The sequence below is a fragment of the Podarcis muralis genome, chromosome 3, assembly GCF_964188315.1.
Source record: "Podarcis muralis chromosome 3, rPodMur119.hap1.1, whole genome shotgun sequence".
Taxonomy (NCBI): Eukaryota; Metazoa; Chordata; class Lepidosauria; order Squamata; family Lacertidae; genus Podarcis; species Podarcis muralis.
The window spans coordinates 1911274-1938458 of NC_135657.1; the positions used below are offsets into that span (position 1 = coordinate 1911274).

Consider the following 27185-nt stretch of genomic DNA (forward strand, 5'->3'; position numbering starts at 1 on the left):
TTATGATGAGAAAGTTTTTATTGGTGAATAAATGCATTCTTGTTCATAGTCCCAAGGCAAAGACAAGCCCATTCCTCCCTCTCGTCCCCCATAGCACCGAAGTGGTTCTGCTCAGCATCTGAGAACTTTGTCGAGGAGATGGATCCTGGCTGCGCAGCTTAGACCAGCTGTGTTCATGGCGTGGATGCAAGAGAGAGGGGTGCTCTCCATACGACCGGACCCCAAAATGGCACCAGAGAGCCCTCTTAAGTCCCCTACAACTGGGCAAGACTTTAGCTCTCGCCTTCACCTTGCTAGCAGTGGGAAATTAAGAGGTCCCAGGACTCGAAATAGCTGGGGGGCAACACATTTCGCAGGTTCCGAACAGAATCAGGAGAGGGTTGAGGAGTGAGTGCTCTGGGCCCCCTCCAAAATGCTCAGAACGAGGGGGAATATTCCGTCACATGACGGACGAAGGAACTGGGGTGCTGCCTACTCTTGAGTATGCTAAGGGAGCATCGAGGATCCCTTCGATCCCCATCACTCAGCTCCAGCCTTAGGAAGAAGCAGAGACACCCCTGTCCCCCCAAAATGTGGACAAGGTAACAGCAGCATATGTGGGGACGTGTCTGGGGTGTTCCCTTTCCCACAGCCCTCAATCGCAGCTACGTGATCCGTCGGGAAAGGAGCCCCTATCAATGGGTTTCCCCAGTAATTCTGGCAGCCCAAAGCTGATCTGATAGGCAAGGCCCAGCGAACCGCCGTGCCACAGGGCGAGGGACTCTCAGGTCACCCACAACTGCACCCCGTGCCGCTGGTGTGAGGGTTGTGAAGTGATTCCCATGGCACTGATTCGAACTCTAGCCTCAAGGGGCCCGATCTGCGCCACTGCCTCCTGCAGAACCCCAAGTGTGATAGAAACAGGGGAGGCCTAAGAAAAAGATGCTCATTTGCTTTTCTTAGGGAGGTTTTCACCAGGCAGAAAAGACCCAGTGGGGAAAAACATCGAACTGCCAAGTTAGAGCAGACTTCATCAGCCTGGGATCCCCTTTCGAGATGTTTGGGGCGACAACTTCCACCCGCCGCAGCCCAGAAGGTGCTGCTGCCTGAAAGACCTTGGAGGCGGCCAGCCTGGGGGAGGTTAGACTTTGTTGCCGCATCAGAGGGGATTCTGGGAAATAGTTCTGGACTCTGGGCATCTGTACCACTCTGGGCATCCTTTTGGGCGGGGATGAGAGCAAACAGAAATATTTTGTTTAGCAGAAGGGGCAGAACGAGGGAATTCCTTCCTGGAAAGGATTGTTGGGAAACCTCACTGCAATGGCCTCCCTTATCACCTTCGGGTGAAGGAAGTTGGGGGAAAGGACAAAGTCCCGGAAGGCGTTAGGGGTCCCCACAAACCAAGCCCATTCAGTCTGGGAGTCGAGCTGCCCAGAGATGTCTCACACGCTGATTTCTGAAGGCCTACCAGCCAGTGACAGAAAACCCTCAACCAATTGCTTAAAGCAGGCGATGTCGGGCTCACGTTGGGTCTCCCGCTCCCATCACGGCCAGGGACGATAAGAGATGTGGTCAAGCAAAAGCAGAGGGCATCTCCTTGGCAGTTGCTCAAGGAGCCAGGTGGCAGAGCAACGTCCCGACATTTCACGGCAACGCAGACCCCCAAACCAGTCTCGTGCTCCAGCCTGAGAAGCTGGCCAGCCCGCCCAGCAGAGGTCTGGCCAAGCTCTGGAGCAGGCAAGGACACTGATTGGCGGTCAGCTGTCTCCATTGATGGAAGCTCCATCCGCAGCCAAGAGGCCCTCCCTATCCACATCTGCATCCGCCGCCCTCCGCCAGGGCAGCCGTGCCAGCAGGGGCTGGTGGAGGCCGTTGTAGATGGCGGCGCCTAGCAGGAGGATGAAGAACCCAAGGATCTGGAGGGCATGGAAGACTTCCCAGCCCACAGCCAGGCTGACGGCCCAGATGACCACGGTGCGCAGGCTGTCCAGCACCATCCTGGTGGTGGCGCTGATCTCCTTGGTGACGCTGATGCCGGCAAAGTTGAAGAAGGCGATGCTGCTGATGTTGCCCAGCAGCGCCACGGCGATGAGCGGCGCCCGGCCGATCTGGCAGAAGGCGTCCAGGGCGTCCTCCAGGACGCGGCGCGGTCCGCTCCCGAAACTGCCCGCTGGGATGAAGTACATGGGGACCAGCAGGAGGGAGAGGATGAGGAAGCCGAAAAACCCTGAGCAGGGAGGAGAAAGAGGTGCTCAGAAAGGAGGACGTGGGCCATGGCTTTCCATCAACTAACCGAAAGAGAGGTATAGGCTGAAGCAATGACCCTCCCACTGTGTGGGCGATCTATCCGGAAAATGAATTGTATTTCGAGGAGTTAGTGATCTGACGCGGTTATCCTTCCTGCCTCTGTTCCTTCCCTGTCTCTTGTTAAGTTCTTTGATGGCTGAGAACAGCCTTTAATATCCTAATCATCCAGCTCTGAGGGCCTTCTGGCGGTTCCCTCATTGCGAGAAGTGAGGTTACAGGGAACCAGGCAGAGGGCCTTCTCGGTGGTGGCGCCTGCCCTGTGGAATGCCTTCCCTTCAGATGTCAAGGAAATAAGCAGCTATCTTATCTTTAAAAGACATCTGAAGGCAGCCCTGTTTAGGGAAGTTTTTAATATTTAGTGCTGTATTGTTTTTAACACTTGATTGGGAGCTGCCCAGAGTGGCTGGGGAGACTCAGCCAAATGGGAGGGATATAAATAATAAATTATTATTATTATTATCATTATTATTATTTAGTTAGGAGGAAGTGATAGGGCTGGGGACCTTCTTTGATGTTGGACATAGTTTTGAGAAAATGAGGCATTGGGAGAGGGTGGCTAATGAATAATCTGCATGTAGCCATTAATGAATGGCATAGGCAGAACAGTGGTACCTTGGTTCTCAAACGCTTTGGTACTCAAACAACTTGGAACCCAAACACTGCAAACCCGGAAGTACAATCATACCTTGGGTTACAGATGCTTCAGGCTGCATTTTTTCGGGTTATGGACCTGTCGAAACCCGGAAGTACCGGAACGGGTTACTTCCGGGGGTTGCGCATGCGCAAAAGCGCTAAATTGTGCTTTGTGCATGCGCAGAAGTGCCGAATTGCAACCCGTGTGTGTGCAAATGCGTCGCTGCGGGTTGCGAACGTGCATCCCGCATGGATCACGTTCGCAACCCGAGCATCCACTGTAAGTGTTTTGGTTTGCCAACTTTTTTCAGAAGCTGAATGTGCTCCCTTTTGAGTGTTACGCTTCCAGATTGAGTGCCACATTTCCGTTTTGAGTGTTACTCTGAGGTCTGTCTGTTTTTGCTATTTATTTTGTGTATTTGTTTTTGCGGCTCTATTTGTTTTGTTTTTGTTACTGTGTGGAACCCAGTTCAGCTACCGAATAATTGACTGTGTGACTGGTAGTTATTTTTCTCTTTGACATCTGATGGGAGGGCGTTCCACAGGGCAGGTGCCACCACCGAGAAGGCCCTCCACCTGGTTCCCTGTAACTTGGCTTCTCACAGTGAGGGAACTGCCAGAAGGCCCTCAGCGCTGGACCTCAGTGTCCGGGCAGAATGATGGAGAAGGGAGAGAAGTCCTAGAAATAAAAGACGAAGCCCCCAATCCGCTCCCCCAGCGCCTGCTTGCTTGCTCACCTTCCGTGCCCACAGCCTGCAAGGGGTGGACGTTGTGCTTGTAGACAAACTTCTGTTCTAGCACCATTTGGATGGCGACAATCACTTGAGCCATGATGATCAGAAGGTCCCCTGCGGGGAGAGAAAAGGGGAGTCTGGGCAGTTCTGAAAGGGCCTGGCACCCCCACTCCCCCCTAACCCTAACAGACACAGATAAGTATGTGACCTGGCATGTAGCACTCTTTGCGACTGCCGCTAGGAAAATCAGAGCAAATTATATACCCAAGGTAGCCCCCCATTGAGGAGGAGATGAATTTATTTGACCCTGGATTCGAAACCCGCGGGACCAAAGATTCGCCGGAAGACTGGAGTCAATTTACAGACTATTTGAAAAGTAATTGTGATGGACAGATTTACGCTAGCCGGTCTGCAAGAAGTTTCGTAAAGTGAATTATTATGAATTATTGCACAAAAGACAATGGGGAGAATTATTAGTTGAAGATAATTAAAGGCAATATGAAATTAAGAAATGCATAATAAGCGATGACAACGGAAAATCATCAGAGGTGTTGATGGAAGTCCAAAAAACATTGTATAAGATGTGAAGTTCTGCTGGTACCCGCCAATCTGAGGAGGACAGAATTAGGAGCGGGAGAGAGAAGCAAGGACCCCGAAGGAAAGGAGCGCTGCAGGAGGCCAGCAGAGTCGTCCTCCTGGTATTGGGGACCCCCCTTTGGCTCTCCCCGCTCTGCCATACCTGTGATGACCTCGCTGAGCTTGTGCTCATGGTCTCCGTTGCTCATCAGGTCTGCCAAGCCCACCACCACCAGCCCTACGATGGTGATCAGAATGCCCAGCCACTGGCTGAGCACCAGCTTCTGTCCAAGGAAGGCCACCGAGAGAAGGCCGGTGAAGATGATGACGGCCCCTCGCAGCATCTGGAAGCTGGACGCGCTGGTCATGTTCAGAGCTGGAAGCAGGGAAAAGAGGGGCGGAGGAGGAAATAATTCAAGGAGGGATATTTGGTATCAGACACAGGAAGAGTTTGCTCTGGATTGTTTTGGAGGTTGGAGGATGGATGGCGGCTAACAGATTGAGGCTGAATCCTGACAAGACAGAAGTACTGTTTCTGGGGGACAGGAGGCGGGCAGGTATGGAGGACTCCCTGGTCCTGAATGGGGCAACTGTGCCCCTGAAGGACCAGGTGTGCAGCCTGGGGGTCATTTTGGACTCACAGCTGGCCATGGAGGTGCAGGTCAATTCTGTGTCCAGGGCGGCTGTCTACCTGCTCCATCTGGTACGCAGGATGAGTCCCTCCCTGTCCATGGACTGTCTCGCCAGGGTAGTGCATGCTCTGGTTATCTCCCGCTTGGACTACTGCAATGCGCTCTACGTGGGGCTACCTTTGAAGGTGACCCAGAAACTACAACTAATCCGGAATGCGGCAGCTAGACTGGTGACCGGGAGCGGCCGCCGAGACCATATAACACCAGTCCTGAAAGACCTAAATTGGCTCCCAGTACGTTTCCGAGCACAATTCAGAGTGTTGGTGCTGACCTTGAAAGCCCTATATGGCCTCGGTCCTGTATACATGAAGGATCGTCACCACCCCTATTGTTCTGCCCGGACACTGAGGTCCAGCTCCGAGGGCCTTCTGGCGGTTCCCTCCCTGCGAGAAGTGCGGTTACAGGGAACCAGGCAGAGGGCCTTCTCGGTGGTGGCGCCAGCCCTGTGGAACGCCTTCCCACCAGATGTCAAGGAAATAAACAACTATCTGACTTTTAGAATACATCTGAAGGCAGCCTTGTTTAGTGTTCCAGTTTGCGAACTTTATTTACCACCGTAAATAAATTTGAAATTTCCCCTCCCCTCTCATCCTTTTATAAAAAATAAACATATATATATAAAAGGATGAGAGGGGATGGGGAAATAAAAGGGGGCCATGGGGGCATGCAATGGGGAACAGACCGAAGATCTATCCTGAGTAAAAATCCTCCTCTAAAACTACTGGGAAAACTGCGCTGACCCCTAGTTTTTAAATTGCTGCAGCAACATCTGTGTGTCCCACCCCCCTCCAAAAGACCCTTCGTTTTTACTGGGCCTTCTATTAACTTTAAAGATCTGCAGAGCTTGTGTTTGCTTAGCAAGGAAAGAACTGCATCGGGACAGTTTTACGCTTCCTTACCCCGTCCAGGCATAGGAAATCGCAGTAAATACTACAAATATTAAGAGACGTATTGCAAGCGTTTCTGCTCCTTCTTTCCTCGAAAAATATGAGTTTGTGAGAAAGATAGATTGCCAGCAGGGCTCTCCACACGCCCAAGTTTTCGCAGAGGAGAAAGCAACCGCCAAGCATCACTTACCCACATACATGAGGCTAGTCCCTGTCATGTCGCACAGGGCTGGACCCAGGAAAAGGAGCGGGTTGTAGGACTGAGGGGGGTCCATGGTGGGCTCTGGCCTCCGCCGGTCATTGCAGAGCAGGAGGTAGAAGACAGCGAGACAGGAGAACTCCCCCAGGAACATGCCCACAGCCTGGGAGGCAAGAAAGGGGGTCTGTGAGCTTTCTGGATCATGACCAGTAGCAGATCAGCAACATGATTTCTGCAATCTACGGGGTCGCTTCCAAACTATGTAGCTCTGTGCTTCTAGGACAGGGCTTGGCAAACTTTTTCAGCCGGGGGCCGGTCCACTGTTCCTCAGACCTTGTGGGGGGCCGGACTATACAGTCATACCTCGGGTTGAAGTAGCTTCGGGATATTTTCGGGTTGCGCTCCGCGGTGACCCAGAAGTAACGGAGCGTGACGCAGACGCTCAATATGACGTCATGTGCGGAAGCGGCAAAACGCGACCCGCACAGATGCGCAGTCACGTCTTACGTTTACTTCAGGATGCGAACGGGCTCCAGAACGGATCCCGTTCGTATCCAGAGGTACCGCTGTATTTCGGAGGGGGGGAAATGAACGAATTAATATGCCCCACAAATAACCCAGAGATGCATTTTAAATAAAAGGACACATTCTACACCTGTAAAACGATGCTGATTCCCGGACAGTCCACGGGCCGGATTGGGCCAGATCTGGCCCCCGGGCCTTAGTTTGCCTACCCATGACCAAGGGCAGGGGTCAGCAAGGTTTACTGACCATGGCAGATTGTCCGTGAGCCAGACTGCCACAGATGCCTGCGCAGAAGGGATTTTCGGCGTCTGGGCATGCACAGACGTGATTTCCAGTAGCTGTGTGTGTGCAGACGCAGTTTCCAGTACCGCTTGGCGAGTCCCTCGCCGAGTGGGCGGCTTGGCTCAGGGGTGGCTTGTGGGCTGGTAAAATGGTCTTTGTGGGCCGCATCTGGCCCATGGGCCGCACGTTGCCGAACCCTGACCAAGAGAGTCCCTCTGCTGATCTCAGGGAGGAGACTTTCAGGTATGTGGGGCCTGATCCATTTACATAGCTGTCAATTTCCCCCCTTTTTAATGGGAAATACCCTTATTCCGAATAGGATTCCTTGCAAGAAAAGGGAAAAGTTGACAGCTATGTCCATTTAGGGCTTTGAACACTGACGTCAGCCCCCTGAATTGTGCGTAGAAAGAAACCGGCGGTCAGCACAGCTGATTCAAAACAGGTTTTATGGGATCTGAAGGGAGCCCCTGCCAGCAACCTGGCCATTTGGGGGCAGCACCCCAGGGCCAAAATGGGCAGATACGCAATCAAAGGAGGATGGAAGCCTCTACGTTACGTGGAAGCAGGCAGAGTCCATCTGGCAGTACCTGGAGGAAGGGATGCTGGAAGGTGTGCTCTTCGCTCGTGGCATTGCATCCTCGCGCGCTCAGCCTGTCTGCCCACCTGAAAAAGAGGGGCATTGGTTAGAACCTGCCACATGCACCTCCTTGGGCTTCCATCATCATCATCATCATTTACTATTTATACCCTGCCCACCTGACTGGGTTTACCCCAGCCACTTTCGGCAGCTCCCAACAGAATATTAAAAACATGATAAAACATCAAACATTAAAAGCTTCCCTGAACAGGGCTATCTTCAGATGTCTTCTAAAAGTCTGGTACGGTCATACCTCGGGTTACAGCCGCTTCAAGTTGCGTTTTTTTGGGTTGCGGACCGCTGAAACCTGGAAGTACCGGAAAGGACTACTTCCGGGTTTCGGCAGTTGCGCATGCACAGAAACGCTAAATCACGCTTTGCACATAAGCGCCGAATCGCAGCCTGTGTGTGCGCAGACTCGGGGTACAAACGCTGCAGGTTGCGAACGTGCATCCCTCACGGATCACGTTCGCAAACCGAGCATCCACTGTAGTTGTTTTTCTCTTTGACATCTGGTGGGAGGGCATTCCACAAGGCGGGCGCCACTACCGAGAAGGCCCTCTGCCTAGTTCCCTGTAGCTTTGCTTCTCACAATGAGGGAACCACCAGAAGGCCCTCAGTGTCTGAACATAATGATGAGGGTGGAGACACTCCTTCAGGTATACTGGGCCAAGGCCCGCCTCCACAGGTGGAATCCGGGGTCTCACACAGATTTCAGTACAGTGGTACCTCGGGTTACCTACACTTCAGGTTACAGACTCTGTTAACCCACAAATAGTACCTCGGGTTAAAAACTTTAATTCAGGATGAGAACAGAAATCGTGCTCCGGCAGCGTGGCGGCAGCAGGAGGCCCCATTAGCTAAAGTGGTGCTTCAGGTTAAGAAGAGTTTCAGGTTAAGAACGGACCTCCGGAACGAATTAAGTACTTAACCCAAGGTACCACTGTATCTCGAAAACCTCGTAATCCTTGCTACAATATTTTATACAGTGGTACCTCAGGTTAGATACGCTTCAGGTTACAGACTCTGCTAACCCAGAAATATTACCTCGGGTTAAGAACTTTGCTTCAGGATGAGAACAGAAATCGTGCTCCAGCAGCAGCAGGAGGCCCCATTAACTAAAGTGGTGCTTCAGGTTAACAACAGTTTCAGGTTAATAACAGACCTCTGGAACAAATTAAGTTCTTAATCCGAGGTACCACTGTAATGCATATTTTAAAATACTGTCTTTTGAATTTTATTTTTTTTAGGTCAGTTTGTTCTTACCTTCTTAAAAATCAATTAATTTTAGAGTATCAAGCTGTATACCAGGTCTGTCCGAAACAGAATACATGGGAGAGTTTCAGCAAGGAAACTGTGCAGACAAGTCCAAAACGTTTGGCGGGCACCAGGTTAGGGAAGGCTGGTTCCTAACAGCAGCAGGGTACCTGGAGGCCTCCCAGGTATGGAACCCAGCGGGACGGGGTCCCAGGGGTCATCTAGTCCAACCCGCTGCAAAGCAGAAATCACAACTAAAAATCCCAAGCCGATGGCCGCGTAGGCCATTGCTTTGCCTTTGCCTAAGATGGTTCAGTGTTAGAGCAGTACGAAGCAGCTGGAAAGGAATTGTTTCAAGAAGGGACCGGTCGATTGAAGGAATTCAGGTCGGAGCTAAACAATACAAACTTAAGGCCTTTGCAGATGACCTGGTTTTGACATTACAGGAGCCAGAATCTAGTATGAAAAGAGTTTTAGAACTGATTCAAGAATTCGGTCGGGTGGCGGGATTTAAATTAAACAAACAAAAAACTAAGGTTTTGGAAAAAAACTTGACAACTATGGAAAAAGAAAGGTTTCAGAAGGAGACAGAGTTAAATGTGGTTAGAAAGGTGAAATATCTAGGGGTTAATATGACGGCTAAAAACTTGAATTTATTCAAAGATAACTATGAAAAATGTTGGTCAGAAATCAAAAAGGATCTAGAAATTTGGTCAAAATTGAAGCTTTCCTTGCTGGGTCGAATTGCTGCTATAAAGATGAATGTATTGCCAAAAATGTTGTTTTTGTTTCAGACTTTGCAGATTGTGGACAAGATGGATTGTTTCAAGAAGTGGCAGAGAGATATCTCTAAGTTTGTCTGGCAGGGCAAAAAGCCCAGAATAAAATTTAAAATACTAACTGATGCTAAAGAAAGAGGTGGGTTTGCCCTGCCAGACATGAAACTGTATTATGAATCAGCAGCTTTCTGCTGGTTGAAAGACTGGCTACTTCTAGAGAACACTGATACTTTGGATTTGGAAGGGTTCAACAATGTGTTCGGGTGGCATGCATATTTGTGGTACGACAAGGTTAAAGCTCATAAAGCATTTAAGAACCATATTGTCAGGAAAGCAGTGTTTAATGTCTGGACAAGATACAAAGATTTATTAGAAAATAAGACCCCAAGGTGGTTGTCACCAATGGAAGCTAAGGCTCAGAAAAGACTCAATATGGAGGCCAAGTGGCCAAAATATTGGGAGATATTAGAAAATGATGGAGACACATGGAGATTGCAGAGTTTTGAGAAACTAAAGGATAAAGTGCGAGATTGGTTGCATTATCGTCAAATTAGGGAGGTTTTTAATATGGACAAAAAAACAGGCTTCCAGGTGGAAAAATTGAAACTAGAAACAGAACTGTTAGAACCTAAAACTAAGGTACTTTCAAGAATGTATAACTTGCTGTTAAAATGGAACACTCAGGATGAAACGGTCAAATCAGCTATGATAAAGTGGGCCCAAGATATTGGTTATAATATAATGTTTGCTGACTGGGAACGGCTTTTTTGATTGATTGTGATGGTGTTTTTTCTTTTTGGTTGTGAATGTGAAGTTTGTTTTATTGTCTAAAACTTTAATAAATATCTTTTTTTTTTTAAAAAAAAGGAATTGTTTCAGTGCCGGCTTCTCGCTCCGTGCCTGGACTTGCCCCCCAGCCGAGGAGCAAAGGCAGAGCTGTGGTGTCTGTCGGCTGACGTCACGCCAAGCGCCTGCCAGGTTCCTGGAACCGGAGACCTGGATATAACAAAGAAGGTAGAGTCTGCCGCAGATCAGATGTCCGGCCTGCCATTCATCTCTGCCAGAAATGAAAGGCAAGGAGATGCTCCGCGTCGCAAGGCTGGTCGAGACGTCTCTCAGGGAAAGCGCACAGCAGTTCCTCAGCCGTAAGAACACGGCTCACGGATGCTGAATTCGAGATTCCGGCATTGTACGGGGTTGGGCTGGATGACCCTCGGGTCCCTTCCAACAGTTCTATGATTCTGCATTCTTCCTCTACGGAGTCACTGCCGTCCAAAACAATTGGTGGGTAACTAGCTTGCTGAAGGCTGATTTGGGGAGGGTGCAGGGCCGGATTTAGGCTGGATGAGGCCCTCAGCTACTGAAGGTAATGGGCCCCTTTATATGTCCAGCTGTCCTTTGCCAACAACAAATGGTCGCTGTTTTTTTGTGTTGAACACAGTCGTACCTCCAGTTGTGGACGGCATCCGTTATGGAGATCCGGCGGTATCCCGAAGTTCTGCAACTGGAGGCGCCGCTTCTGCGCACGTGCGCGGCATGGGAAAACGCTTCTGTGCATGCGCACAGTGCATAGGACACTTCTGCGCATGCGTGAGCGGCAAAACTCGGAAATATACTTCCGGGTTTGCCGCTTTTGCAACCCAAAGTTTACGTTACCCGAGGGTAACGTAAGCTGAGGATCTACTACAGGGGTAGGCAACCTAAGGCCCATGGGCCACAATAATAATAATAATAATAATAATTTTTTATTTATACCCCGCCCTTCCCGGTTCAAAAACTGGGCTCAGGGCGGCTAACAACAAATTTAAAACACTTTAAAACACTTAATTGTAAAAGCAGAATAAAATACAGTATAAAAACATGAATAACATGAATCCCCAGGGCTAGCTGGCTGAATTGGTCCTACTTGGGCCAGCGAGGAGGCCAGGGGAGAATTAGCTGTGGGGTCTTTTCATAATCTTCATAAAAGGCGAGAGGGAAGGAAGATCAGGCTGAATTCAAATTAAAGACCAGGCAGAATAGCTCTGTCTTACAGGCCCGACGGAAGGAGGTTAAATCCTGAGTTTAAATCCACATAGCGGCCCACAGGGGTCATTTAACCAGCCCCCGAGCCGCCCCTGAACTGAGCCGACCGCTCATTGAGTGCCCATGCGCTGCACTAAACCAGCGCAGTGCAGCACCTAAAATCCTGTCTGCGCAGATGCTGGAAATTGCAGGCGCGGGCACTCATGTGCGCACACATGGAGGGATGTCTGCTGGAGTGAACCAGCTCAGGCGAGGTAAACCTTGCAGACCCCTGGTCTACTGTATATGCTATATGGTAATTTATGGACCTAACAGGTCCACACACACGAAACACTGTTGCTGTATGTAGGTTTTATTTCATTTGTTTTTTATCTTATATTTTGGAAATGTTACTTTCTTGTGCTGCATGATCACTGCAGATGGTGACAGCAGCCATGAAATTAAAAGGTGCCTGCTTCTTGGGAGAAAGGTGATGGCAAACCTAGACAACATTTTAAAAAGCAGAGACATCACCTTGCCAACCAAGGTCTGTATAGTTCAAGCTATGGTTTTCCCAGTAGTGATGTATGGAAGTGAGAGCTGGACCATAAAGAAGGCTGATCGCCGAAGAATGGATGCTTTTGAATTCTGGTGCTGGAGGAGACTCTTGAGAGTCCCATGGACTGCAAGAAGATCCAACCTCTCCATTCTGAAGGAAATCAGCCCTGAGTGCTCACTGGAAGGACAGATCCTGAAGCTGAGGCTCCAATACTTTGGCCACCTCATGAGAAGAGAAGACTCCCTGGAAAAGACCCTGATGCTGGGAAAGATGGAGGGCGCAAGGAGAAGGGGGCGACAGAGGATGAGATGGTGGGACAGTGTTCTGGAAGGTACCAGCATGAGTTGGACAAAACTGCAGGAGGCAGTGGAAGACAGGAGGGCCTGGCGTGCTCTGGACCAGGGGGTCACGAAGAGGCGGACACGACTAAATGACTAAACAACAACAGCAACAACAACACCTTAGAGACCAGCTAAGTTTGTTATTGGTATGAGCTTTCGTGTGCATGTACACTTCTTTAGATACCAATAAGAAACTTAGTCCATGGGGTCATGAAGAGTCGGACACAACTAAACGACTAAACAACAACAAATTTTGGAAATGTACATCCAGTTTTTCCGCTTTAGATTTTTTGGGGGCCCCTAAGAGAGTGGGGCCCTAAGCTAGAGCTTGTTTAGCTTATATGTAAATCCGGCACTGGGAGTGGTCTCTGGACTTTGCCTCTTCACCCCTAGTGCTTGTGAACACGGAGACGGCGTTTGTACGGCTGCAGGGGTTTCGAAACCTGTGGCGTTCTGGGTTTCTTGCCCCTCCCTCCAGACCAAAGCAATGAGTAAGCTTTGTGTTCCTGGGGGCTGCTTCTTGCAAAATCGGGAGCTGAGTAAGCGAGCGAAAGATGCACCGTCAGGAGAGGTCCACATTCTGCTGGCTTAGCTAAAAAGACAAGGATGCTGCTGCTGCTGCTGCTGCTGCTCAGATGGCTGCCTTTAGATTTCATACAGCAGTGCGTAGTTAAACTGTGGAACTCCCTGCCACAGGAGGCAGTGAGGACCGTCAACTTGGATGGTTTCAAAAGCAGATTGGACAAATTCACGGACAAATTTGCCCTCTCTCCTAGCACATTGAGTGAAGCTGAAAGTCAAGGAACATTTTATCCTATGTGGTGGGAATGTAAGAAAGTTTGTATTTTAGTGTTCTGTTGGAAGCTGCCCAGAGTGGCTGGGGAAACCCAGCCAGATGGGCGGGGTATTAATAATAAATTATTATTATTATAAGTTATTATAAAAAAGGAATATACAACGGGAAAGACAGGAAGTCTAGTGTGTTGGTATGTATATGATTTTGGGGAGGGGAATTTGTTTTTGTTTTTTCCTCTGTTCTTTCTTTTTATTTTTGTTTCATTTTCTTTCTAGGTATATAAAATATATTTTTGTATACATATTATAGCAAGTCCTGTAATGTAATAGGACAGCGTTTACCGATGTAACATAAGAATGTTAACAAATAAATGGCCTCGGTCCAGTAGACCTGAAGGAGCATCTCCACCCCCATTGTCCAGCCCGGACACTGAGGTCCAGCGCCAAGGGTCTTCTGCCAGTTCCCTCTCTGTGAGAAGCCAAGTTACAGGGAACCAGGCAGAGGGCCTTTTCGGTGGTGGCGCCTGCCCTGTGGAACGCCCTCCCACCAGATGTCAAAGAGAAGAACAGCTACCAGACTTTTAGAAGACATCTGAAGGCAGCCCTCTTTAGGGAAGCTTTTAAAGTTTAATAGGTTATTGTATTTTAGTGTTCTGTTGGAAGTCGCCCAGAGTGGCTGGGGAAACCCAGCCTGATGGGCGGGGTATAAATAATAAAGTATTATTACTATTAATACAGTGGTACTGCGGGTTAAGAACTTAATTCGTTCCAGAGGTCCGTTCTTATCCTGAAACTGTTCTTAACCTAAAGCACCACTTTAGCTAATGGGGCCTCCTGCTGCTGCCACGCCGCCAGAGCCCGATTTCTGTTCTCATCCTGAAGCAAAGTTCTTAACCCGAGGTACTATTTCTGGGTTAGCGGAGTCTGTAACCTGAAGCGTCTGTAACCTGAAGCGTCTGTAACCCGAGGTACCACTGTAATAATAAAATGCAATTTCAAAAAAACCCAAAAAACTGCAACAAGACCTCCTCCTTCCCCAAATCCCGCCCGCCTGGACCCCTCGCCCCAGCATTCCCGGCTTGGAAGGGACCCCCAAAGGCCATCTGGAACACCCCACGAGGAGGAGAAGGCAGTGGCGGGGGGGACGGACCCGGACTTACTTGGCCGAGAGGGTGTTGATGGAGCCGGTGACCAGCATCAGCCCGGCCAGGAAGAGCTGGTACTTGGTCCAGGCCATCCTCGCTCCGCAGCCGAGCTTTCTTCCAGGAATAAAAGGAAATTAAACTCGCCCGGATCCGCTTTGCAGCTCCGGCACCAAAGCAGCTGCTCCGCTCAGCCACAGCCCGGGCGCGTTTCCTCCTCGGCAGGTCACATGACCGCAGCCAGTCAGCTGACGGGGGGCTGGGGGAGGGAGGGGGGAGGCTCCCAAATCTGGGGACCGCCCCCCTCGTGCCAATCACCGTGCAAAAGGGTCACTCCTCCAAGCTCCCCCCCTGCACACACTTGCAAACTCTGATTTTTTTTTTTTTTTTTGCAATTGCTATTTTTGCAGGATGCAAACGGGGTGTCTCTTCCTGCTATTCTATTAATGCAGCAAAAAATAAAATAAAAAAATCTCGCTTTAAATGAATATTTTTAGTCGGGTCCCGGAGGTGCCGGGAGCGTGGCGCTATGTCCTGTTAACGTTATCGCAGGATGAGTGCTTTTAGTTAATAATGGACTTTGTTTATCTCCTGATGTATTTTAAATGTAGCAGTGTGTACTTTTTTTAGAATGGTAAGCTCTGGTTGCCATCTGACTTTTAGAAGACATCTGAAGGCAGCCCTGTTTAGCGAAGTTTTTAATGTTTGATGTTTGATTGCTTTATTATTATTATTATTGATATTAATATTCTCTTGGGAGCCGCCCAATGTGGCTGGGGAAACCCAGCCAGATGGGTGGGGTATAAATAATAAATTATACTGTTATTATTATTACTGCTATTATTATCTGTCAGACTCTGAAGACAATGGGAGTCTGTGTTGTTTGGTCTGAGTGATGCTTTGAGCTCCAAGCATCCAATGAAACAGGTGGACAGTGGTCAGGACTTCACTGACCAGTGGGCAGTGCTGTAGTTATGGGTGGGGGTGCAGATAGACTTGTTTTTCGCCCAATGTGATGCATCGAGGTAGCTAATGCCACAGAAGACAGAATTGGGATTCAAAATAATAATAATAATAATTGTTGTCGTTTAGTCGTGTCCAACTCTTTGTGACCCCCTGGACCAGAGCACGCCAGGCCCTCCTGTCTTCCACTGCCTCCTGCAGTTTGGTCAAACTCATGCTGGTAGCTTCGAGAACACTGTCCCACCATCTCATCCTCTGTCGTCCCCTTCTCCTTGTGCCCTCCATCTTTCCCAACATCAGGGTCTTTTCCAGGGAGTCTTCTCTTCTCATGAGGTGGGCAAAGTATTGGAGCCTCAGCTTCATGATCTGTCCTTCCAGTGAGCACTCAGGGCTGGTTTCCTTCAGAATGGAGGGGTTGGATCTTCTTGCAGTCCATGGGACTCTCAAGAGTCTCCTCCAGCACCATAATTCAAAAGCATCCATTCTTCGCCGATCAGCCTTCTTGATGGTCCAGCTCTCACTTCTATACATCACTACTGGGAAAACCAGAGCTTTAACTATATGGACCTTTGCTGGCAAGGTGACGTCTCTGCTTTTTAAGATGCTGTCTAGGTTTGTCTTCATTACTTCATTTGATCTGGATACTATGCTTCTGTTGATACAGCCTAGAATAAAGGTAAAGGACCCCTGACGGTTAAGTCCAGTCGCGGCCGACTCTGGGGTTGCGGCGCTCATCTTGCTTTACTGGCCGAGGGAGCTGGCGCTTGTCCGCAGACAGTTTTCCCGGGTCATGTGGCCAGCATGACTAAGCCGGTTCTGGCGAACCAGAGCAGCGCACGGAAATGCCGTTTACCTTCCCACCAGAGCAGTACCTATTTATCTACTTGCACTTTGACGTTCTTTCGAACTGCTGGTTTGGCAGGAGCAGGGACCGAGCACCGGGAGCTCACCCCGTCACGGGGATTCGAACCGCCGACCTTCTGATTTAGACCACAGCGCCACCCGCGTCATAGAATGGCAATAGTTATTTTGCTGCTGCATCACACTGTTGACTGATGTTCAGCTTGTGGTCCACCAAGACCAGGGGTCAGCAACCTTTTTCAGCAGGGGGCCGGTCCACTGTCCCTCAGACCTTGTGGAGGGCCGGACTATATTTTGGGGAAGAAGAAAAAGAACAAATTCCTATGCCCCACAAATAACCCAGAGACACATTTAAAATAAAAGGACACATTCTACTCATGTAAAAACATACTGATTCCTGGACTGTCCACGGGCCGGATTGAGAAGGTGATTTGGCTGGATCCGGCCCCCGGGCCTTAGTTTGCCTAACCATAACCAAGACCCCTAGCTCCTTTTCCCATGTACTACTGGTAAGCCAGGTGCCCCCCCCTCCTATATTTGTGCATCTGGTTCTTCCTGCCTAAATGCAGAACCTGACTTGTGTCCCTATTGAAATTCATTTTGACCAAACTGCGGGAGGCAGTGGAAGACAGGAGGGCCTGGCATGCTCTGGTCCAGGGGGTCACAAAGAGGCGGACACAACTCAACGACTCAACAACAACAACATTCTGCCTTGGTCAGACCACACCTGGAGTCCAGTTCTGGGCACCACAAGTCAAGAAGGTGTGCAGAGAGGAGGGCAACTAAGAGGATCCAGGGTCTGGAAACTAAGCCTTTTGAGGAACGGTTGAAGGAGTTGGGTATGCTTAGCCTGGAAAAGAGGAGACTGAGAGGAGATATAAGAGCCGTATTCAAATATCTCAAGGACTGTCACATGGAGGATGGAGAAAGCTTGTTTTCTCTTGCTCTGGAGGTGAGCACCTGAACCGATTGATTCAAGTTACAAGAAAGGAGATTTGATTAAACATTAAGAACTTTCTGACGGTAAGATCTGTTTGATAGCGGAACAGACTTCCTCAGGAGATAGCGGACTCTCTTTTGCTGGGGATTTTCAAGCCCTATGTGAGGCAATCGCGTGATAAGCTCTAAGTGAAGCAATCTGGGAACCACCGCTACAGAAGTAATCAAGCAGTAAGGTATCAGGGTTGTGAGGGGGGAAGGAACTAAAGACAGACTATAATATCATTTGATAGATAAAGTGGCATGACTTCGGGGAAGATAAGACTATCAGAAAGAACAAACAAAAGGATATTTTCATGCAGCGCAGAGTTGAAACTGTGGAACTCCCTGCCACAGGAGGCAGTGAGGACCACCAATTTGGATGGCTTGAAAAGAGGATTAGACAAATTCATGGAGAAAGAGAGGGCTGTGTCGGTTTGCATTTCTTAGTGCAGAAAGTATTGATCTGATGTGTAGAGATATTTCGTATTCTAATTAATTCAAGAGGGTTCTGGAAGCTTCTCTGTGTGAAAGAAACAAGCAGAAGGTTCCTGTTGTTTGGGTTATTCCTTCCGAGAAGATGAGTACAGCTGGATTAAACTGGTCCCGCTATCCCTTCTGTCAAGGTCCTGCTGTCTATAAAATTAGGGCCAGAAGGGTTTCACTTTCTCTATCTCTCTTCCTTCTGGTGTGGTGTTCTGTACACAATATGCTTAGTGTTAAGGTTTAGACTTATTATAAGTTATTGTAAGTTGAAGTTAAGTCTGCTGCAACTGGATTTCTTATGGACAGGGCCAATCCTGAATGTACAGTGGTACCTCTGGTTGTGAACGGGATCCGTTCCGGAGGCCCCTTCGCAACATGAAAAGAGCGCAACCCTCAGCGGTGCATCTGCGCACACTTGGGTTGCGATTCGCCGCATCTGCGCATGATGTCATTTTGCACTTTTGCGCACGTGCGAGCGTCGAAACCCGGAAGTAACCCTTTCCGGTACTTCCGGGTCGCCGCGGGACGTAACCTGAAAGAACGTAACATGAAGCGGACATAACATGAGGTATGACTGTACAGTGGTACCTCGGGTTACAGACGCTTCAGGTTACAGATGCTTCAGGTTACGGACTCTGCTAACACAAAAATAGTACCTCGGGTTAAGAACTTTACCTCAGGGTGAGAACAGAAATTGTGCGGCGGCGGCAGCAGGAGGCCCCATTAGCTAAAGGGGTGCTTCAGGTAAAGAACAGTTTCAGGTTAAGAACGGACCTCCAGAACGAATTAAGTTCTTAACCTGAGTTACCATTGTATTGGATTTTTGACCATTATTCTCATTTGCCTTCCGTAGCAGTAAAGCTCTGCTGAATGAAATACAATGGCCTCTCGTCTATTTTTGGGGAATAGTGCAACATGTTTAAGTTTTTCCTCTGCTAACTATATGTTGGAATCTGCTCTGGATCAACACTGAGTAGAATTTTCATGACAGGCTGTTGATGGCAACAGGCCAGGATGTCTGCGTTCTGCCTCCACCGTTATCAAGGCAGCGATGCGTCTGAATGCTCATTGCTGGACACAACTGTTGCTCATGGGCTCGGATCCTGCTAGCAGGTTTCCCATAATGGGCATCTGGTTGGCCACTGTGAGAACAGGATTCTGGACTCAATGAGCCACTGGCCTGATCCTGCAGGGCACTTCTTGTGTTCTTGTGATGGTGGGCAGCCAATCCTATCCTATGAATGAAAAATATTTAATAAAGCAAATGCATTTTCCATTAAGCTTCTACTGGCCTTTGGCAAAGTGCAGTCTTCCTTATTAAAGGAACTTGATGGAAGCAAATCAGGTGGGTGAAATGAAAGAGAAACACCTTGGGAGGCAGTGTGGTGCAGTGGTTAGAGCAGGCATGGGCAAACTCGGGCCTCCAGATGTTTTGGGACCACAACTCCCATGATCCCTAGCTAACAGGACCAGTGATCAGGGATGATGGGAATTGTAGTCCCAAAACATCTGGAGGGCCGAGTTTGCCTATGCCTGGGTTAGAGTTTTGGACTATGGCCTGGGAGATCTGGGTTCAAATCCCCACTCAGCTGTGAAGCTCACTGGGTGGGACGGCCTCTCAGGCTAACCAACCTCACAGGGTTGTTGAGAGATAATCTGGGGAAGAGGAAAGCCTCAAACTCCCAGGAGGAAAGGTGGAATAGAAATGCAATAAATAAACCGTAATAAACAAATACAAATCTTTTTTGAAGTTGCACAAGGGCAAGGCACTCCTAGAGTCATGCAATTCTTGTTGCACTTGCTTCAGCACTGACACGTGGGTTGTGGATTCCCGTCGATGTCATCGTGTCCAGGTGCACATAACTTGCTCCAGCCCTGAGCTGGTTCAGGTGAAGCAGTTAGCTGCACTCTCAATGTGCAGCCAACCAAAGCTGCGCTGATGCGCTGGACCAGCAGGGGGGGAGGTTGCAGCGCCGCTGTGAGCTGCCTTGCAGACTGAGAACACAGGCCAGTGCAAAATTCCCTGGAAGAAGCCCATACTTTGCCACCCTCTGTGCCACCTCTCAGTTTGGGTCCTTCGAAAGCAGTGCAAAAAAGAAAAGTGGCTGATAAGGTAGAAAACAGATGTCTAGTGTCCAGATCAAGGGAAGCCATAAAGGTAAAGGGACCACTGACCATCAGGTCCAGTCGCGGACGACTTTGGGGTTGCGGCGCTCATCTTGCTTTACTGGCCGAGGGAGCTGGTGTACAGCTTCCGGGTCATGTGGCCAGCATGACTAAGCCGCTTCTGGCGAACCAGAGCAGCACACGGAAACGCCGTTTACCTTCCCATCGGAGCAGTACCTATTTATCTACTTGCACTTTGATGTGCTTTCGAACTGCTTTCAAGGAGCAGGGACCGAGCAACGGGAGCTCACCCCGTCGCGGGGATTCAAACCGCCGACCTTCTGATCGGCAACTCCTAGGCTCAGTGATAATGTCTCAGTGATGCTGCTCGGAGTGTATTCTGGGGGAAAGAAGGAAGTTTTAAAAGAGGACGTCACCCCATCTTCGGGGTTCTTACTCCTGTGGGGACCTGTTGCGCAACAATAAAGATAGTGGTCTACTGACCGCTGTTTTGCTCCAAATTACTTGGCTGGAACTTCCATCTTTAACTGACCGCATGGACCCACAGGGGACTTGCACCCCAACGAGCTGGGCTGCTGAGTAGTCTCTCATCCCAAAATTTTTCCAATAATAATAATAATAATAATAAATAATAATAATAATAAATAATAATAATAATAATTTATTTATACTCCGCCCATCTGGCTGGGTTTCCCCAGCCACTCTGGGCGACTTCCAACAAAACACTAAAATACAATAACCTATGAAACATTAAAAGCTTCCCTAAACAGGGCTGCCTTCAGATGTCTTCTAAAAGTTTGGTGTTGTTGTTCTCTTTGACATCTGTTGGGAGGGCGTTCCACAGGGCGGGCGCCACCACCAAGAAGGCCCTCTGCCTGGTTCCCTGTAACTTGGCTTCTCGCAGTGAGGGCACCGCCAGAAGGCCCTCAAAGCTGGACATTGGTGTCTGGGCTGAATGATGGGGGTGGAGACGCTCCTTCAGGTCTACTGGACCGAGGGCGTTTAGGGCTTTCAAGGTCAGCACCAACACTTTGAATTGTGCTTAGAAACAGGACCTTGTTGTAGTAGCGGCCATCTGAGACTGCCGGTGCCCCACACGTAGAAGGCCTCCCACCAGAGCCATCCTCGGCCCACCCCTCTTTCCAGAGAGTAAGCAGCTGGCCTCCTCACTGAGCTCCAGGCCAGCACCCAAAGGACCACCCTCCCCTCCTGGAGCGATGGTGATGGAGAGGTCCCCCAGGGATGCATCACACGACGGACCGGCTGCTTTTGCACCTGGGGCGGAGGTTTCCAGCCAAGGCTGAAGGCAGCTGGGCGGCTGCTGCTGTCTTACACTTCACCCCCCCTCCTCCCAGCTGCCACCCCCCCCCTCGCCACAACCCGCTCCAGGGCTCAGCCTGGAGATAAATGGTTTTTCCATCCCGCGTCAGCCTCTCTCTCTGGGCCGTGACCTGTGGGAGGCCGGGAGAAGAGGGGGAAAAGATGGAAAAACACTAAAAGGCCTTTGCCAAGGCTATTTTCAAACCTGCCTTCTATCAGCGGCTAGGGGAGCGAGTGAGGCTTGGGCGCTGGACCTGGAAGGGGGGGGGGTCCCAGTTAACCCCTTCTGCTGCACCGAAGGCAAGAGGCACCTCGCTTGTAGGCGAAACATCTGCATTAAGGACGGGAACCATGCAGCTGCCGTTGCCTTAAAGCATATTGCAAGGTTGGAAAGGGTTGAGAAATGGGCAAGCAAATTTTCTTAAAATAAATATATAAATCTGCATTATTTGAAAAGGGAATCTTTGTATAAGTTAATACTTCATTATCGCTTTGGAGGGTATCTTAGTACATTTGTCCTCCTGCGCTGTGATGCTTTACGGCTTTTATTTTTTGATGTTGCACTTAAAAAAAACAACAAACGGTGAAGGGACTGGAGCGACTCACCTGTGAGGAACGGCTGCAGCATTTGGGATTTTTTTAGTTTAGCGAAGAGGCGAGTAAGAAGGAATAGGACAAAAGTTTATAAAATTGGAGAAAGCAGATGGAGTTTTCCTCCCTCTCTCATAACACCAGAATTCGCAGATATTGGATGAAGCTGAGAGTTGGGAGATTCGGGATGGATAAAAGGAAGGAGTGATTTGCACAGTGCAGAGTTCAACTGCGGAACTCCCTGCCACAGTGATGGCCGCCAACCTTGATGGCTTTAAAGGAGAATTAGAGAAAATCACGGAGGAGGGGAAGGGCTATCAATGGCCACTAGCCAAGATGACTCTGCCTCAACAGTTGGAGACAGCAAAGCTGTATGAATCTTAAGACAGTGCATGATAAGGAAATGTTATGCTTTAGCAATTATGGTTAAGTAAATTGTAAAATAAGTGACAAAAGAGAAAAGGAGACAAATTTGAATCGAACATGTTATGTTTATTTTAAAGGTATTGAAAGTGAGATATAATATATTGAATTTGGGTACATAACATTTGAAAGTTACAATAAGGTACGAAATAAGGTAACAAAATGCTGACACTGTTAATCTAAAGAACGCAGAACCGGAAGGGGTGGGGAAGTCCAAGTTGTTTTTGTTTGTTTGTTTTTGTTGTTAAAAAAAAAGGGAAAATTTGTTTCTGGCAATCATTTTATTTGTTTGTAACTTGTAAAACTATGGAAAGAAACGCAATAAAAAATTAAAAAAAAAAAAAAAAACAGTTGGAGACAGCAATCTTCCTGAATTTCTAGAAACCACAGGAGGGGAGAGTGTTGCTCTTGTGTTCGAATCCTGTTTACGGGTTTCCCACCATGGCTGGCCACTGTGAGACCAGTATGTGGGACTATATGGACCACTGGCCTGATCCGGCAAGCTCTCCTCATGTTTGTTATGCTCTTACTTAAGTCGGCAGCCACAACGTTTAAAGGCGCCAGGATAATAATAATAATAATAATAATAATAATAATAATAAATTTTATTTATACCCCGCCCTCCCTGGCCACAGCCAGGCTCAGGGTGGTTAACACCAATAAAATTACAGTAAAATCATAATAGGAAAAAAGCACCAATTTAAAATACAGGTTAAAATGCAATTTAAAATGCAGCCTCATTTTAATAGTAGCCCATAGATCAAGACCATAAGGGGAGGGCAACAGAAGGGTCAGACTGAGTCCAGACCAAAGGCCAGGCGGAACAGCTCTGTCTTGCAGGCCCTGCGGAAAGATGTCAAGTCCCGCAGGGCCCTGGTCTCTTGTGACAGAGCGTTCCACCAGATCGGGGCCAGTACTGAAAAGGCCCTGGCCCTAGTTGAGGCCAATCTAACCACCTTGCGACCTGGGACCTCCAAAGTGTTGCCATTTGTGGACCTTAAGGTCCTCTGTGGGAGAGCCCTGGGTGAACCCCAGCCCCTGTTTTTGGATGCATTTGAAAGTGTTTGAGGCTATTTTTGTATTAGGCGCCCATTACGTCTTATGAAGAAAGTATTTATTTGATACTATCCATCATGCAAAAATATTGCTGCCCATTGATTTTATGGGGTGACCCTCAAATTATAGGAGGGGAAAATAATATCCACTCTCAGCACAATTCCTGATTTTACAAGCTTCTATCACAATCGCCTCTAAAATGGCCTCATCTCCCTATCCACCCAGGGCAGGGACTCCAGAATCATAGAATCATAGAGTTGGAATAGAGCACAAGGGCCATCGAGTCCAACCCCCTGCCAAGCAGGAAACACCATCAGAGCACTCCTGACATATGGCTGTCAAGCCTCTGCTTAAAGACCTCCAAAGAAGGAGACTCCACCACACTCCTTGGCAGCAAATCCCACTGTCGAACAGCTCTTACTGTCAGGAAGTTCTTCCGAATGTTTAGGTGGAATCTTCTTTCTTGTAGTTTGGATCCATTGCTCCATGTCCGCTTCTCTGGAGCAGCAGAAAACAACCTTTCTCCCTCCTCTATGTGACATCCTTTTATATATTTGAACATGGCTATCATATCACCCCTTAACCTCCTCTTCTCCAGGCTAAACATGCCCAGCTCCCTTAGCCGTTCCTCATAAGGCATCGTTTCCAGGCCTTTGACCATTTTGGTTGCCCTCCTCCTCCTCCAGAGCCCCAGTATGTTTTCAGTTACACGAGTTTTAAAAAGAAATTGTGGCTACAGTTTTGTTTTTAGCAGGGAAAGCGATTTGAACGAACTGAGACCACTCTTGCTATGCACTGCAGAGAAAGAACCTTGACTTTGACTCTGAAGAAGTGTGCATGCACACGAAAGCTCATACCAATAACAAACTTAGTTGGTCTTTAAGGTGTTACTGGAAGGATTTTTTTTTTTAAAAAAGCTTTGTTTTGACTTTGGCAGGTAAGAGATGCCTTTCTTCTTTGGCGATCACTCGTACCCATACTTCCATAAACAATGAGTCTGTAAGTGACTGTGGAGGCTAATTCTGGACCCAGACGTCCTTCCACAGTGGGGACATAGGCTTCTGGGCGGGCGTTGATCACGGTGAGGGTTTGCCAAGCGTGCCTTCCTCTTAGCACGTTTCTCCCTTGTGTCCTGAGTTTGAGCATCTTCAAAGCCCATGACACCTTTGGTAAAGGCTGTTCTCCAACTGGAGCCTTCGCAGGCTAGTGTTTCCTAATTGTTGGTGTTGCGGGTGGCGCTGTGGGTTAAACCACAGATCCTAGGACTTGCCGATCAGAAGGTCGGTGGTTCGAATTCCCGTGACGGGGTGAGCTCCCGTTGCTCGGTCCCTGCTCCTGCCAACCTAGCAGTTCAAAAGCACGTCAAAGTGCAAGTAGATAAGTAGATACCGCTCCGGCGGGAAGGTAAACGGCGTTTCCGTGCGCTGCTCTGGTTCACCAGAAGCGGCTTAGTCATGCTGGCCACATGACCCGGAAGCTGTATGCTGGCTCCCTCAGCCAGTAAAGCGAGATGAGCGCCGCAACCCCAGAGTCGTCTGCGACTGCACCTAATGGTCAGGGGTCCCTTTACCTTTATACTATATTTTTTTTTAGATTGGCCTTGAGAGAGTCTTTGAACCTCTTTTGTTGACCACCAGCATTACGCTTTCCATTTTTAAGTTCGGAATAGAGCCGTTGCTTTGGAAGACGATAACCAGGCATCCGCACAACATGACCAGTCCAACGAAGTTGATGTTGAAGAATCATCGCTTCAACACTGGTGATCCTTGCTTCTTCCAGTACATTGGCATTAGTTCGCCTGTCTTCCCAAGTGATGTGTAAAATGGAGATGATAATGTATGGAAGCCTCAGCAGTTGCCCTGACAGCTGCTGGACATGTCCCGAATGGTGACCGTGGCGATCACACAGGGTCCCCGGACGTTTGACGGTCTATTGATCCCTGTGCCACCACTGTGCTCGCTTCCCCGCTGCCACCAACCCATTACTCTCGGGTACACACTGAGTCCAGACAGTTGTTAAAATTGAACCAAATAAACAAGTTTATTTTATGTGTTAACAAGTTTATGGTTTCTCAGATAATATTCTTGTCAGTTTCTTAACCTTACCGGCCAATACCTTCCTAATACCTTCTGACTGATTATCTCAACTGCTTGACTCCTCTTAACAGATTCTCTCCCTCTCTCACATCAGACTAGCCCAACCCACAGACTTATCCTGCCTCTCTCTTCTCTAACTCCAGACTGACTTAACAACTCTAACTCTATCTGCTCCCCTTGGGTTCCTATCGGTTAGTCATTTTACAATTAGTTAACTCTTTCCTTATGAACCCATTATGATGTCACACACCTAGGAGGACAAACGCCACAGTGACCACCATCATAAGAGAGCCAGTGTGGTGTAGTGGTTCAGAGCGGTAGACTCGTAATCTGGTGAACCGGGTTCGCATCTCCGCTCCTCCACCTGCAGCTGCTGGGTGACCTTGGGCCAGTCCCACTTCTCTGAAGTCTCTCAGCCCCACTCACCTCACAGAGTGTTTGTTGTGGGGGAGGAAGGGAAAGGAGATTGTGAGCCGCTTTGAGACTCCTTTGGGTAGTGAGAAAGTGGGATTTCAAATCCAAACTCTTCTTCTTCAGCCATTGACACAATGCCAGGAATCTTGTATGCACACTCTAGTGTGCATCCCAGGCGCAGATGCTATAAAGAGTGAGAAAACAGGGGAAAGAGGGAAGGGGGGCAGAGCTAAGGGGCAGAACATCCGCTTTGTATGATTCATTGTATTTCCAGGTTATAATGAATCACGGAATCGTAGAATTGTACACTTGGAAGGGACCCCTGAAGATCCTCTAGTCCAACCCCCTGCAATGCAGGAATGGCAGCTGAAGAATCTCTGGCAGATGACCGTTCAATCTCTCAAGAAATCCAACTGAGGAGTCTACCTTCCGAGAACGTCCGTTCCGCTATCGACCAGCTCTTACTATCACAAAGTTCTACCTGATATTTAGTGGAAATCTCCTTCTTGTAACTTGAAGCCATGGGTTCGAGTCCTACCCTCCAGAGCAGCAAAGACAAGCTTGCTCCCATCTTGCATGTGATGGACCTTCAGATATTTGAAGATGGCTATCCCATCTCCTCTCCATCTCTTCCTCTTCAGGCTAAACATACCCAGCTCCTTCAACCATTCCTCATAAGGCTTGGTTTCCAGACCCTTGACCATCTTGGTTCTCCTCCTCTGGATACCTTGGAGATGATCCATATCCTAAGCGAGAAACTCTGGGGAGCAGCTGCTGACCTGTGTAGACATTATTGAGCTGGTTGGATCAATCACTCAGAATAAGGCAGCTTCCCAGGTTCCTATAAAATGGAGCCTTTCTCATTCCAGCGCTTGCTAGATGAATTTAAGTACTTACAAAATGCAAGGTTTAGACTTGGTCTGACCCTTATATTTCCCTCTCCTTATGGTTTTGCTTTATCAGCTACTTTAAAATGAGGCTGCATTTTAAATTGCATTTTAACCTGTATTTTAAATTGTCCCCCCCCTTTCCCCCCTATTATGCTTTTACTGTGATTTTATTGGTGTTAGCTGCCCTGAGCCCGGCTCTGGGCAGGGTATAAATATTATTATTATTATTATTATTATTATTATTATTATTATTATTATTATTGTAGAGAGTAGGGACCTTACAGTTTAAAGAAAAGTCGAGTAAAATACCTGATGGGTTGTGACATGGAAGATGGAGCAAACTTGTTTTTTTGCTGCTTGAGAGAGTAGAATCTGAAGCAATGGCTTCAAGAAACAAGAAAGGAGATTTTGACGAAACACCAGGAAGAACTTTCTGACAGCAAGAGCTGTTAGACGGTGTGAAGGTCTCCCTTGGGAGTTGGACGACTCTCCTTCCTTGGAGGTTTTTAAACAGAGGTTGGATGGACATTTGTTCTTTAGCTGAGATTCCCGCCTTGCAGTGTGGTGTAGTGGTTAAGAGCGGTGGACTCATAATCTGGTGAACGGGGTTCGCTTCCCGGCTCCTCCACCTGCAGCTCCTGGGTGACCTTGG

General features: G+C 48.5%; 1 protein-coding gene across 1 annotated transcript; it reads right to left on the bottom strand.

Annotated features, from left to right (window-relative positions):
* SLC35F6 (solute carrier family 35 member F6) lies at nucleotides 1-14566 on the bottom strand. The gene is made up of 6 exons (XM_028725280.2): nucleotides 14347-14566; nucleotides 7402-7477; nucleotides 5999-6170; nucleotides 4393-4605; nucleotides 3657-3767; nucleotides 1-2206 (listed from the first exon to the last, which is right to left on the bottom strand). Exons 1-6 carry the CDS (start codon nucleotides 14421-14423, stop codon nucleotides 1737-1739), a joined length of 1119 nt encoding a protein of 372 aa, XP_028581113.2. The 5' UTR covers nucleotides 14424-14566; the 3' UTR covers nucleotides 1-1736.
* Between the last annotated feature and the right edge of the window lie 12619 nt (nucleotides 14567-27185).